Below are 15,355 nucleotides of genomic sequence, written 5' to 3'. Positions count from 1 at the left end.
CATACTGACAGGTTCCCAATTTGCTATTGCCACTCAGTGACAAGACCTTGGGGTCACAGCTGATAGTTTTCTGGAGGTGTCAGCTGAGTGCTCAGTAGTTGTTAAAAAAACAAATAGTATGTTAGGAAGAAGGAAAGTAATAGAAAACCAAACAGAAAACATCACTGCACTCCCACAGAACTCTGCAGTAAACCCACTCATTAAATACTGTGCACAGTTTTGGCCATCCCGTCTTGAACAGGATATGGTAAAGGCAGAAAAAAAGGTACAGAGGGAACAAGTCATCATAAGTCTAGAATGGCTTCCTCAAACAAACAAATTAAATAGTTTAGACTTCTTCAGATTTGAAAACAGATGATTAAGGAGGAATACGAGGGAGGCAGACAGAGTCATGTGAGGCATTTAAGTGAACAGGGATGTACTTTGTAATGCAAAAACTAGGAGGCACCAAGAGAAGTTATTAGGCATGAGTTAAAAGCAAAAGGAAGTCTGTTCTTGTGGAACAAATTGTAGAATTCATTGCCATGGGATGCTTTGGACACCAGAAGTCTAGAAGGGTTCAAGAGGCAATTAGAAATTTATCGAAGAAAGGTCTATCAAAGACTATTAAACATAATGATGCCAAGAAAATCTCTGGCTAGACAAGGAGTAGATATAATCTCTGGCTCAGGAAGCCTCTCAGTCTCTGTTCAGTCTTGCCACCAAACCCTGCCCCAGTGCTGCCCTGTAAAAATGTGGTGCCTCAGCCTGTATGCTATAGCAAGAGGGTGCTGGAGCCGTCCGAGAGCAAGCCAAAAAACCTCCTTGAACTGTTTTCAGTATTAGGTTGAACAAATTCCAAGGTAGAAGTCAAAGAGTTATATCGGAGACCAGAACTGGCAATGCAGGATCGTGGACTTTATTTTAAAAAGCTATTTGTTGTTCAGTATTACATCGGGCCCTATATTTCTAGTTTATATAAAAATTTGAAAATTCATAGGACTCAAAGGAAATCTTACCAATTCTGTATATACAAGAAAGCCCAGCTATCACCAGACAATAAAGCTGGCTACTTGCACTATGATTACCCAAAGGGAATAAGGATTCATTTTGGATGTACTTTCCAAGGAAAGATTTGTGAGTTCAAAGTCCTTTTTTCCTCTGCACATAAAACGCTTCCTAAGTACATTCACAAAATATTTACCTGTAATTACAGCTCATTTTAAGAGGAAGAGGGACTATTCACACAGTTTGCTTTCAAAGGAATCTTCATGTAAAAACCAACTCAATACAATCCACAACACACTGCCAAAAACACAGGAAGAGACTTACACCAAAAACTAGCAAAAAAACAAATGGAGAATGTTTACCTTCTACATTGGGCAGAGTGTGTGTGTGTGCCTAGCTTAGTCTTTCCTTTCACAGGTTCCACTATAAATCTCCTGCCACTGAAATTTCTGAAGAGATTTTTGATTTTTTTTTTTTTCCTTTAAAAAAATCCCATGTGCTGGCTACCTTTGGGAAGACTTATTTATGCTGTAGTATTATGTAGTATTATGCTGTAGTTTTTCAGCATCTCCTTGCCATCCTTTTCTCTCTTCTTTTTAGATGCAAGAAGCAGATTTTTTTGTAAAAAGCTCTTATAACTGCAGAACCTAATACCTCTTTTCAGGAGTTCCCCAGGCATGAAGGCATGATATGGCTGTGGTACCTTCCACCCAAGGCTAGCACCCTTGTAACATTGGGTTTTCTGTTTCAGCTGGAATCCTACTGTTTCTCCATAAAACATTAGCTACGTCTTCACTGTAGCTGGCAGATACAATTCCAGGACATACACCACGGCTGGATCTGACCAGACATGAGAATTTACACCGCTAGCCACTCCAATAGCTACTGTATAAATGTAACCTCAGGATCCTCTACTCCTCAGCCACTTTCCAAACTGGGATTCTGATCTCTGAGTCAGTTTAGGCACTTGAGAAACATTTTACCTACAGGCTCTGTGAAAAATCCCGGGTTTCACTCCTCTGTCCCATCACGGTGAACCATAAGGAAGAAAATCAGGCCGACGAGGCGTCAGCAGGGCAGAACACAAGCAATGAAAGGGAGCCGGATGGTTTATCCCAGACAGTGATTGTCTTGTTCCTATTCCTTCTCCTTACTCTAGGAGGAGATTTCATTTAGTCTTTAGGAAGCTGAGACCTCAGCTATGGAGAAATACATCTGGAGTAGCTATACTCACTTCAAAGCAGACGCTCCAAATTTTAAGCCAGCACGGAGAATAGAATTTGGCACACGCAGTGCAGTCGGAGGAGTTTAACTTCCCTTCAGAGGGGACCCTGTGCTCCCCAGAACAGGACTAATTGGCCAAAGCTATCTCTCCGACTGGCTGCCACAGCGTGGCACTCGCAGCAGGGAGCTCCAGGAAGAAGGGAAAAATAAGGCTATTAGAGCAGTGTTTTTCTTTGCTAAAACATGGGCAGAAGGTGTCCAACATTTGTTAATAGCAGTGATTTTGCGACAGCTGAAGCAAAGCCTGCTTAAAGCCAGACCAAGTTTACAGATGTGTTGCTGATTATTTTGAATAATTAAATGGTGTAAAACCCAGCTGTGATGAATAGCGCTGGGGTCGCAATTCATAAATAATTGAGAAGAGTGAGTCGCATTTGATCATCCTGATCAAATTCTACTCTCTGGAGAATAAATGTTTGTCCTGAATACCATCAACATTGTTAAATGCCTCAATATTCCTGCTCAGCCATCCAGCCAGCAGTCAATTGAACTAAATCACTTTAACACCTTACACATTTGCCTTCCTCATGAATACAAAATGTTTCTAACTTACACAACGGTTTTTGGGCATCAGACAAAGCAGCCACTCTTTATAGACAGTAACCAAACAGCAACAATAAATGTTTTAAATGATCCCATTAAAAAAAAAATTCCTGCATACAGTCTTGTCTTTACTGCAGTAAGCAAAGAAGCTGTAGATATTAGGCCACCTATTTTGGTTCATTGCCTTATTTGTAAGCAGAGCTGCCTCTCTGATTCACATGCAGCGCACAAACACACCTCCTTTTGCTGGTAGGGAAGCCAGCAGCACGTGCGGCATCATTTCCTGGGGCTCCTCCTGCTTCTCAATATTTCCAAAAGTTCAGCAGTGACTGTGATTAGACTGCATGAAAGAAGTGCCTAAAAACTAGCCAGAGAATACCGACTTGTGCGTATTAAGGCCTGACTCTGCAGCCCGTCCTCCTACTGTGTGATGTTTATCGTGCTTGCACAATATCGGTTTGGTAACGCAGGGGTGGAAAACTACCTTCACTTCATTGGAATTACCTCCAATTTATACCAGATTTATAGGTCAGAATCTGTCCTAAATAGGTAACAAATGCATAACAGGTATGCAAATTTTAAAATAGTCAGATTAGATAAATACCACCAACTAAATCCTGAAGCCTTTCTCCTTGTTTTACTGGAACAAAATAACCAACGACTTTAACAGCAATCTTTCCTGGCTGAACAGAGCACGAGCAAGGACTCCAGGAACTGACCCATAGTTTGGGTTTTCATAAAAGACCAAATTCTACTACTTTTACACATGGTGAACACTATTTTACTCCTTTTGGGCTACTCAGGGGGTATGTGACTTCTCGGTGTGACTAAGAGGAGCAAATTCTGGGCCAACAAGAGTAAAATAATCTGCAGATTATAAGAAAAGCCTGGGGCTAAAACCAACTGCTTGTATCTTCATGTTGTTCATGGGGAATTGTAGGCAGCTTTTCCAATTTAATAAAAACCTAGGAGGGTCACCCCTTAAAGGCACCTTAAAGGTGGTTAGAAAGCATCTGTAAATGTCCAGTCCCACACTGCTCGTACCTGGTGGCTAATCGGTATTTCCCTATTTCTTCTGATACATTTGAGCACTGCATTTACCTGACATGGCAGCATCACACAGATGTGGCATGGTCCCTAACTATTAATACACAATTAACTTTAGGAAAACAACATTTTTTTGGTGGATCATTAAATCGTACCTCAAAGTCTTCCGAGAACCCATGCTGGTTATTAGAATACAGCTCACTGATGTGTTTAACGAACTGCTTGACTGGAATTGCTTCCATATCATCTGTAGAAAGAAAGAGATATTCAGAGTTGCTATTTGTCTTATACATAAAACTTCAGGAGAGAAAGTCTTCACTCTACCACTTAGATCTGAGTTGCCAGAGGCAGAGCTAGTTCAACATGCAGTAATAAGAAATCTTGATAAATCTGACCAATTTTGAGATAAACTCTTCATTTCTAATTCTAAGCATACAATTATGAATACTGAAAGTCTATTCCCTGGGATGCTAATTTACAAAGTCCAATTGAAGTTCAAGGATCATTTAGTTCTTGTTCACAGTTTGAAGATGGCTGTGGATAGGATGAAGAAGCCTCCTCTCCTACATTTTATAAAAAACAACAGAAGAGACACAAAATAGGAAAGTACAGTTGACAATTGCCCCCAGTAAGTTTCTACCGGACTGAACAGAGACACAGGCTTTTCTCCTGCAAGTTATTAACTTTTTCCTTTTTACACAATGTAGAATCCAAATGGACTTGCCATGAAACTGTCTCTGAGCAAAAGAACAGGCAACACAGCACCCATGCTAATTTGAGTTCTCTCTCATGCCAGACACTATTCATAACACTGAATATGTATTCCACCGGACCATTTGTTCTTGCTCAGCACAGTGCAAATTCCACCCAATATACCAATAAATCACCCACAGACATTTTCTTAAAAGAAAGAAGACAAAGGCTTGAATTGAATTAAAGACAAACAAAACTGTTTCAAGCACCTGGGACTCTGGACAGATTCTAATAAAGCTGGGGTGTAGGATGGCTGCCTTATTTCTCTCTTTCTCTCTCTCAAAAAAGGCCTAGATGTTGTTATAACCACCACTGCAGTTGGTGGAAACACTGTGCTTGCCAAGATTCATTAGTTAATATTTTCAGTCTGGCATTTAGAAAACGTAAATTGCTATACAACTGTGATTACTTTCAGCATGTGAAATAATCTATTGCCTGATGGCTACTATTGTCTGATTGCATGATTTTATGGCAATACTCTGGTATTTATATATTCCATTTAATATTCTTCTGAAGATTGCATCCAGTTCATGTTTACTCCCAGTAATTCAGTAGTGTATTTTTGCTCCCATTTAGCAGCCATATGGTTTGGTGCTACAGCTGCATTATAATCTGGATTCTTTTCCTTTTAAACATCTACATTATGATAGAAAAAATCCAAATATTTCTACAGATACTTAGCAAAATTTAACGATAAATAAATAGATGTGACATTTACTGTATTCAGAGTGAAAGATCTTTGGCAGCTAAAACCTCTAAGCTGTCACATATGCTTTTCTTAGCAAAGGGTATGAAGATCTGTATGTGTAAATGAGGTTCTACTTTGGCAAGAATTTTATAGATCCCTGACAATCTGATTTCTTTCCAGCTGATGGCAGTTAATATTGACCATGTCATTACTTCTCTACTCTTATTTTAACAGGTAACGCTCTAAGGTGGCTTTTTGCATCTATTGACATTTTCAGATTTCAATCAGGTCTCTTCTATTTTATTTACAAGAGCCAATTGTTAAAGATACGTTTGCAATCTGATCACCTCCCAGTATAGTAATGCTGCTTCAATTAACCACATGCTCATTTACTGAATAATACAGAATTCAAAACATTTGACAAGTGTATGCTCAGCTTAGCAAAAAGCTGCAGCATGCAGAAAAGCTGGCATGTCAAAAATATTTAAGTGATAACATTTATTCTATGTAATATTGAGAACATCATCATCTCATAACAACATTTGTATTAATATTTTTGCAGCCAAGACACTTGAATGGAATGATCTATAGGAACAGCAGTCAATAGCAAAAGCCTGTAAAACAATCTATCCTCTCCTGAAAAGTAACCCATACATCCTAGATTTCCTTGAAAATAACTTGTGCTATGATAGCAATTTCATGTACTCTCACAAGGAAAGTTCCATAGTTATCATTTGTTTTTTTCTTGAGTAGTCTAGCTCAACTGAGACCAACTGAGATCAAGGATTCATTGCAGCAGACCAGTGTGTCCAATTTAATTTTGCAGAAGACAGAATTTAATTTTAATTGTGATCTGTGAGCCAAAAAATACATTAGAGATAACGTGCTCTCTGGTCCATTGAATTCCCACCAATTTCAAGGATGGGTCTGCACCAGAGATCCATGGCAAAATATGGTTAGTTTTCTTTTTATCATCATCACTGCACGGTGGCAGTATGTCTCCACCTTTATAGCCACTGCTAATTCACCTCTCTGTTGTTCCCTGACCTTTATTGTTTCTCCTCCCTTTCTCCTCTTCTGCATTTTCAATTCCGATTCCCTCCAGAAGCCTTAACCCAACGCAGTTTCTTATCCTATTTGATTAACATGGGCAACAATTAAACATTAAATACATTAAATAGGAAATACTGTTGACGTATGAGCTCACGGGGTGAGAGGGGGCTTATGCTGCTGAAGCTGCCCAGAAACTCAGGAAAACCTTCTTGGAGCAAATCTAATTGTTTCCTATTAGGAAGAGTAAAATCACACCCACAAACATTAGAAACTCCAAAAAACGCTTATGATTTCCAGCTTTCAAACTGCTGGGATAACACGGTCCTGCTGACCGTGCAAGACCTGGCAGCTTCTGCGCAGAAGCCAGGCAGAGGCCACCCCTCGAGGGACACGCGCAGCCCAGAGGGGACAGGCAGCCCGCAGCTGGGCAGGACGCCGCTGCTTCCCCCCCGTACGCCCACCTTGCCCGCTGCTGACAGCCACAAGGAAGCAGGTGTACGCAAGATATAGGCTATTACACTAACCAATGAAACAGAAAAGCGTTGAATTGATTTGGGTCTGTATTTTTCTATTCGTGACCTCCAACTCCAAACTCCCACCCAGGAACACAAATTACTTTAGCTGGGGTATATGCGTGCTTAGCCACGGGCGGCTTGTCAGACCTCCGGTAAAATATGTACTAATATACTCAGCGCTCTTGAATGATATCTGCTCTGACGTTATCTGAAGATGGCCATGACCTTCTCGAAGAAAACCAAAAGATGTAGCTTGATGCACAGAATACACTTTTCATCGCACAATCGTCAGTCCAAAGGCTTTGGTTAAGCTTTCTTTCCATCTTAAGACAAATAGACTTCAATGACTATAATTCTTTTAGTCGATTGAAGAGATTAATGGAATCCTATAATGGCTAATTAGGAGCTCTTATAGTTCTTCTGCACATATTCCCTTTTGCGCCATATACTTTTTCCCATCCAAAAGCTAGAGCAACATTTGATATTGTCAGTATGATGCTTATATTTTGCCAGAGCTACACATTATTCAAAGAGAAGAGGGAAATGTTTTAATAACGTACCTTCACCTCTAACATCACAGATAAAATTACGGTTCTGTCTAGCTTGGTTTTGCCATCTGTTTTATCAGTGTCAATAAAGTGATGCTGGATTTACTTCTCTACAAAATATGAGCTGAATCTGGCACCATACTAACATACTAACCCTTTGTGTTATGCTGAGAAAGAAGTAATCTGAGATGGACAGGGCAAAAGTCTCCAGAACCTTAAAATTAATTGTATATATATTCATTATTTTTATTAATAATATAACTTACAATAATATTCTTTATAATCAGACACTACTGAAGCTGACAGGTAGGGGATATGTTTAATCCTTATGCTAGATATTTAACACTTTGGTGGAGTTCCCATCTTCACTTGCTGGTCCAAGACAAGTGCCTGAGAGGAGTTATCAAAACCACAAAACCGAAAGGGAGCACTGTGGAGCTCATTTCCTGCCACAAAGGGAGAATGCCAAGATTAAAGTCATGCTTGCTTAAAAAAAAAGACTGTAGAGGAAAACCTTTACTTGCACCTCATTTTTCAAGAAATGGCAATCGACAATGCAGCATACTCGATACATTTCTTCAGAAGACAGCCACCTTCAAAAGAAGCCTGAAATGTATAGAAGCACTGAAGTTCGAACAGGGTTACCTTTAAAGCTTGGACAATTAGCAATCCTACCCAGAAGGATTTTCCTCTATCTCCCACTTAATAACCTGCCTTTGTAATGTTAAAGCAATAGGGGCCAATTTCAAAAGAAAAATGGGATATCATATCAGAGACAACATTTCCACATAATAAGATCTCAGATTCATTTTGATTCATTTATAGCCTGAAAGCTCACTGGATAGTTTAGGGGCATTGGATTGGAATAGATGGGTTTGGGTCAGGAATTAATCCAGAAGGTCAAAATCAAAGTGCTTCCTCATATTATCTTTGTCTATTTTGGAGATTCTGGTCTTTCTGAAGACCAGATGTTTGACACACATGAAGACGTCTCGGTAAGAAAATTCTTCCATGTCTTTCATTGTGTTTGTAAAGGCTTTCTGTTTTTCAGCTATTACCTTACCCAGCCTATTAAATCCAATATACTCCATGTATCTTATGCCTTACTTTTAATGTGAAAGCTTATTCCATTTGTTTGTTAGTCACTGCACTTCAGTCTCTCATTTGCAAAGCCACCTGGATTCATGTGCCATAGCTGTCACGTGGCTTGGCCCATCTGCTCTGACAGCAGCCACTTACTGCACCGCTCAGCAGCCCCGTGCCATCCCTTGCATCTCGGGAGCACCTCCATCAATTCTCAGCGTGCTCTTCACAGCTGGCTTCAGCCAAAGGACGGGGGGATTCTCCCACTCCCTTCTCCCTGCCTGCAGGGCTGAGCAGTGAACTGAATCAGGCTGCTGATCGGGCTGATGAATGTAAGAAAGGATTAATTGATTTGCAGGGAAGGGGAAGAAGGATTAGTTGTCAGTGGGGTAGACAGGTTGACCCTACTCATTACTGTGAGGAACAGTAAAGTGACAGGGAAACCACCCCTTCTGAAGGTAGCACAAACCTAACCTGGCTTATGACAATCGTGAAACCAGTGACATTAATGACATTAATCCTGGAGAGTCCACTCTCCATAGCGTATCCTCGCAGTTCTCATCTTCTGCAAAAAAGTTTTCCCGATTGGAAAGCAGTATCTACCAGTAAGCTTATAGTAGGACTGGATTTGAGCTCTTAACTCACCAAAAACCAACATATCTGACAAATGATGTCCCATATCCCTAGCAAACAAGCACCTTTCTGTTCCCAGCAGCACTCAAACCTGGGATGTCGATTCATCTTCCACCCTCTTATTCTCCACTGCTGGAGAGAACATTGAATGCAATCCCAGGATTTTTTTTTAAAATATATTCACTTTATTGTTAACCACATTCGGTGGGGTTCATGGATTTTTATTTTTTACAAAGAGGGATGGAAAAACTCTGCAAGCAGCTAGAATACCAAGCATCAATACTTGGGATGCATATTACTTAAAACGGAGTCTAACAGCCCCTCCATAAGCTACAATACGTATCAGGGTGAAGGCTGCAGAGCTATAGCAAAAGCTTGCCTTCACATGCAGCACTGTAACCAAGAAGCCACGTGGAGTGCATTCCAACAGATTAATTTCCACGACCAGCAATGGGGCACTCGTAGCCCAGATTTAAGTAGGATCTACGCAGCTGTACCACGCAATACAAAAGTGCACTCAACACACAGAACTAAATGCGGATGCAAAACCCAAGTACCTCTGTATTTGGTCTGTCTCTAGAAAAGTGGCTGATCATAAAGAATACTGCAAGGATTAATAGCATACCCTTGGGTAAAATACTGCTCCGGTAGAGGTTATTGAAAAACTCCTATCAACTCCACTAAAGTCAGGTGTTCACCTCTACAGACAAGCTTAGACAAAAATCTCTGAACCTACAGATTGAGTGTATACTCTGAAGTGCACACACTTACAGGGGTCAGAAACTTCACATGCAGCTCAAATTTTGGCACTGACTGAATTTGAAATGTTTGAGCAGGCAACTCCACAGCCTGCCCTAACTCCCGCAAATACTGGACTCCACGACTAATTCCACACGTACAATTGGGTGATGCCCAGCTTTCTTCAAACCATTTTAGACTTGATGCATTTGAATTATACACATTTATATAGTCAGAGCCTTTAATTCTGCAGTATATTGGCTTTCCTTGCTTAACTATTTAAAATAAGGACGCAACTGAAGCCATTGTGTTTAATTTGGAATAATTAATTTTTCTGATCACATTGTTTGCTGTATAAAAAATGGCCAGAAATATAAGAATAGTTTTATTTGTATAACATGAGTATCAATTAATTTATGATAAACCAAAGTCATTAAAAAACCCTTAGTATTGAGAAGGTGTCTGCTTCCTGGGGAGATCATATCTGCATAAGCACTAAAAAAGGCAATACAGTAGGTTTCATTCTAGGAGATCAAACTACCTGCTGAAGCCCTTTAAAGCCGGCATCCTCCTGAAGTCACTGACCTCAGTAATTAATACAAATTATAAATTAAAATAAGTTAAATAATAAATTACTAAGAGTTGATTATCGGGGACACTATTCCTCATTAATGCTCACATTTTTGTAATCATGTGTTTATCAAGTACTGTTTTTAATAAAAACGCCTTTCAAAGTGAAAAGGCATGGAGAACACTACGAATACATTTGAAAGTCCTGGATAGGTGGACATGTTGAGAGAAAAACACAGAAGTCCTTCCAGCAAGATAATTGCTATCTATTTGTTATAATCAAGTCAAATGAACACAAGGGCAGGTTTCTGATAAAGGGGAGACACATGAAAAAGCAGAATATGAAAAATCACCTGTGTAATATTGTAGCTACATTCATCTCTCTTGCTTCAAGATTTAATCTACTACAATGCTATTAGCCATGTGTCAGTCAGGAATATAAAGATGTTAATGATAAAATTTTATATGTGTCAAAATAAGAGCTCAGTTTAAATCTGCTTGTACAAATCTTAGATTAGGTTATCATTAATTATAAATGTAATAGCAATACACTTCTTCCCTTTAAGCAAAAAACCAATTTCAGTCCAAGAGAATGAAATAATGTGAATTTTCCCTTAGCACAGACATTAAACATGATCTTATTTGGTATTGCCTGCTAAGGAATACAATTTTAATCTCACACATTTCCATCCTCAGGTCCCAGTCGTGCCATCAATTACATACATGCCTTACATTTAAGCACATGGAAGTTCAACTCCAGAGCTCTGCAGCCCAGTGTGACGGTTTTCAGAAAAGGATCTGTCTGCATTTCACATGGCCACCACAAAAACATGATTTTGGGTGATTTAGCCAACTCCTGAAGCCTCCATTACAAGTACCATGAGTAGATACCATACCATAAATTCTTCAGTGTGCTGCAGGAGCAGCAGTTTGTAGCAGAGAAAAAAGGAAGGTGGATGTTTCCTAAAATACCTTGATGTTTTCTTGGCTTCAGAGGACGGCTGTGTTTGCAATATTGCATTCATGAATTTAATTGAAGCTGAAGATAGGTACAATTCACAATATGGTGCTGGAACATAAATCCGCAGGGAGCAGAAAGCAGAAATAAAGTCTTAAACAGCTGAAGAGCACTACCTCTGTGCTCAGTGAAGAGCTTCACGCCCTTGAGAAATAAGTCCTCAGCTGCAGTTAGCGCTTTTCCTTGTACTTCGCCAGTCTCTAGCACAGAGGATCACTGTGCGCTCCGTACACTGGCACTGTAATGGCCACAGATGTGTCCTGGTGCTCTGCTCTTCAGCTCTTGGGATGCAACCCGAGACAGCTACATCTTAGTAGAAGTAAGATACCAAGCCTCTGTTGGGAACCTGCAGTTTCCTTGTCAAATGAGATATGGCTTGGTACAGTCTCTTAATAGAAACAGTTTGTCACAGGGTGGATGCTAGCAGAAGATACCAGAAGTGCAGAAACTGAGCTTGTGAAAAACACACCAAGTCTAACCCCTGATGTTCATCAGGAAAGGTTGAAGGCAACCATGGCTGTTGATGGAATAAGGAAGAAGGTTTCAAAATTATGCAGAGATTTAACAGAAGCTAAGAGTTAATAAGATGGACTCTTGATGGGAGTCCTTCTTGTAACCATGAGAAGACAGAGGGAAATGAAGGAGGGTCATGGCTGCACTGGCCTCCACACCCTTGCACGACTGCATGAGGTGGTCAAGATCCCTTTTCACTGCAACGTACTTGGCTACTCCACTATTTCCTGGGCTCATGCACCCACACTGAAGCATTCTTGAAGAAGCATGAGAGTGTTTCTCCATCAGATTCTGCCACTGGTTATTTTAAATACAGTGTTCGTAAACTCCAATACTAGTTAAAAAAAATAATTTACTGCCCTTTACACCTAAAACTGTGTGTACCTCGATCCAAGCACTGGGAAGTGCTCCTGAGCCTTGCAGCCTAGACACAGCTGAAATAACTGGCATCACATCTGAGACATTTTACTTATACTAAAAATGGTGAAAGACATCTGGAATAATATGCTAAATGAATCATCTGCATTGGCCAGCCATTGTGTTCTTTATGAGCCATGTTTCCCCGGACTGTGGTCAAGACTATGCAGAGCTTTGAGTTTTGCCGTAGGGTCATGCCTCAACTATCTCTGTACTGATCTCACACCAAGTCCTGCTGACAGGAGTGCCACGGCATCTGTTGTGACCATCGGCTGGGCAAGGAACCAGTAAAGCCCCAGCAAGCTCCAGAACAATGCACCACCCAAGAGCAGGAAAGCTCTGCAACAAAGGATAGAAGGAGGAGGGTAGAAGTGGAATTTGTGCTAGTTCCGCTATTTGGTATCATCTAAGTTGCACAGAGGTGCACTTCTGCACTGCTGTTGTGGTGCAGGTCTTGTGAGAAGAAGAAAGGAAAACTGTTAAGGGATGCATTTTGTTTTGCAGTGCTGCAAAACACAGCTGCAGGTCTGCAGCTATGATGCAGCTTTTATTCTTACTTATCCAACCCTACCAAAAAGGATCAAGTCCAGAAACATTTTAACCAGATACTGACCCAGCTATGGAAAAAAACCCAAGCCAACAAGAAACAGGAGCTGGTTTGCTGAGAAAGAGATCTTGCCAAGACCAAATGTAATAGTGAAGAGATCCAGGCAAAGATGATATGGATGTGGCGAAAATTAACTGAGTGTGGAGGCAAAGAGACAAGATGTGGAGAAATAATTTTGTTGGGCTGAATGGCAGGGGAGCTTCAGAAATCTGTCGTTGATTACAGATGCATTACTGTCAGGCACAAGGCTTATGTGAGTTTAGATTTATACTTCAGTTGTAATATCCAGTGGGTGACTCAGTTAATGATATCTCCTTTGTCCTATGTTTCTCTAGATCAAGCAGTGCAGATAATTATGAATAATGATAATGATTTGGGTCTCAGAGCAAATTTGCACAGATAAGCACATGCCTATGGGTGATGTGGCTTCGTGCACAATAATTAAGCACATACGCCATGGGAAGTGAAATAGAAAATGGGCAAAATCATTCCCTTAAAAGAAGATTTTTTTAGATGTTGGACCTGAAAAGTTGTACTGTGTGCCTATTGCAGGTAGCTGGGAGATTGATTTTAGAGTTCATAGACCTGAGAAAACAGAGGGTTTGCCTAAACAAGAGCAGAATGTGGCACAGAAATAAACACAAAAGCTACCTCTGAGCATGCCGACACGTCACGGAGCAGAGCAGCGGCATGCAGAGACACCAGCACCGCTTCTGAAACCTCTCCAGCTGCGTCAGGACGTCGCTGTGCCTGGCTCCCAGATACCTGGCAGAGCCACCCCACACCTGGGCCAGGACCAGGCGACCCAAACCCGCTCAGCTTCCTCCCACCAGCAGCTCACGGCATGCTGTAGATGGGCAAATCTACTAAACGTCTTTAGACACACCGCTCTAAATTGCCATCAGTGTGGCTGCTTGCTCATAACTGAGAGTAGAAGTTGGTCCACTGAACTGGAGGAGGTAGATGTATGGTCCCACGGGGATCTATTCAAATTTCTTTTGTAAGGATAGGGCTTCACAACCTAACAAGGTTACTTCGAAAAACTTGCTTTTGTGAAAATGCCACTTATATTTTGCTTCTAGGATCAACATGGCAAGTAAGACTTTCTCACACCCTCTGGCAGCTTCCAGAGGAAAAGTTCAGAGACTTATAATTTCGTCAGTTGCAGTCAGTTCAAAAGAGAATTTTATCATTTAATGTTTTTAAGGCATTTCAGTGGGCTGCCTATGTGGGAGCAGCAGCTGACGGCAGAGAAGACTGTCATTTAGCAACAGGTATATGGGGGGAAACAGGCCTCTTCTACATCTCCAAAGAAGGAAAATGTTTAGGAGAGCTTCAAGATCTTTCCAGGCAGTATCTCCCACCTTTGGAAAAAGCCAACAAAGCTGGAATTTATCTCTATTAACTTTGAGCCTCATTACAGACTCCCTGTAGAGGTAATAGGCAATAAACATACACAGAGGCACTTCCAGAGGGTCATTTGGCTTTTGGTGGCCTGAACAGTTTTATTGTCAGTGCCAAGATCTTCAGGTTCATCAGTTCATTCTCTCTTAAGACCTTCCAGGTATGATTCGGCTTTAGATTAAGGCACCTCCATTTGGATGTCTGTATGCAGGTGTCTGAATGTCCATTATATCCACAAAAAGCTTGTAATTAGATTAGGAATTCAAGGGCTGGATTCACCTGTGCATCCGACTAGACTAAACCTCTGTCTAAGGCCCAGTTCTTCACATGCCTTAGAGCTCATCAGCAGTCTTGCAGATTTTTAACTACAAAGCTTCTCGAGGTGTCTTGCAGCACTTGCTCAGCAGGTGCCTTAATCTGCAGTGCCCATTATCAGGGGTCAGCAGCTCTTTCTTAGCATTACCGAGCCTGAGCAGACCCCAGTGTGCGCTGCAGTGATGGTAGCATCGTGTCAGTCCCACAGCTGCTGTGGTCCAACAACTTGGCTGCTCTAGTCATGGGAAGATGTCCCCAAAAGGCAACGTTCCCCTGTTCTCAGTCACTTGTTACATGCTACAATGGCTGCTGGACAAGCATTAGTGCGTGTGCTGGCCTTATGGTACCTGCCACCTGCACAGTTTTAATGGAACTTCTTCAGCCTATATTACAATTTATATGAATGCCAGCCAGTCTTTAATGGACTGACCATCAAAACATACCCTTGAAACAGGGAAGAACCACTGTCTCAACAACACAGACCGCAGCATGAAAAGATGGAGCTTTCTGCTGGTTTCTTTAAGAAAAATTTGTCTCAATTACAGTAAAAAACCCTACACCTTGGACAAAGAGACTTCTCTCTGAGGGAAGAATTTCTCTTCCCCCACTGCCTTGTGCTCACAATCTCCCAAGTTTTGA

The 15,355-nt window shown here is 41.0% G+C and overlaps 1 protein-coding gene across 2 annotated transcripts in view; it reads right to left on the bottom strand.

The window, feature by feature from the left end:
• The window catches only part of PTPRG (protein tyrosine phosphatase receptor type G), a 412,936-nt gene that overhangs the window by 23,451 nt on the left and 374,130 nt on the right, over positions 1–15,355 (bottom strand). For both annotated transcript variants that reach the window (XM_049826696.1, XM_049826694.1), the window contains one exon: positions 4,017–4,108. In XM_049826696.1, the coding sequence (XP_049682653.1) occupies positions 4,017–4,108 (92 nt within the window). The remainder of the gene's footprint in view (positions 1–4,016; positions 4,109–15,355) is intronic.

Source organism: Accipiter gentilis, chromosome 23, assembly GCF_929443795.1.
Source record: "Accipiter gentilis chromosome 23, bAccGen1.1, whole genome shotgun sequence".
Classification (NCBI taxonomy): Eukaryota; Metazoa; Chordata; class Aves; order Accipitriformes; family Accipitridae; genus Astur; species Astur gentilis.
Note: the sequence above shows the minus strand (reverse complement) of the source record. Positions and strands in the feature narration are given on the sequence as shown.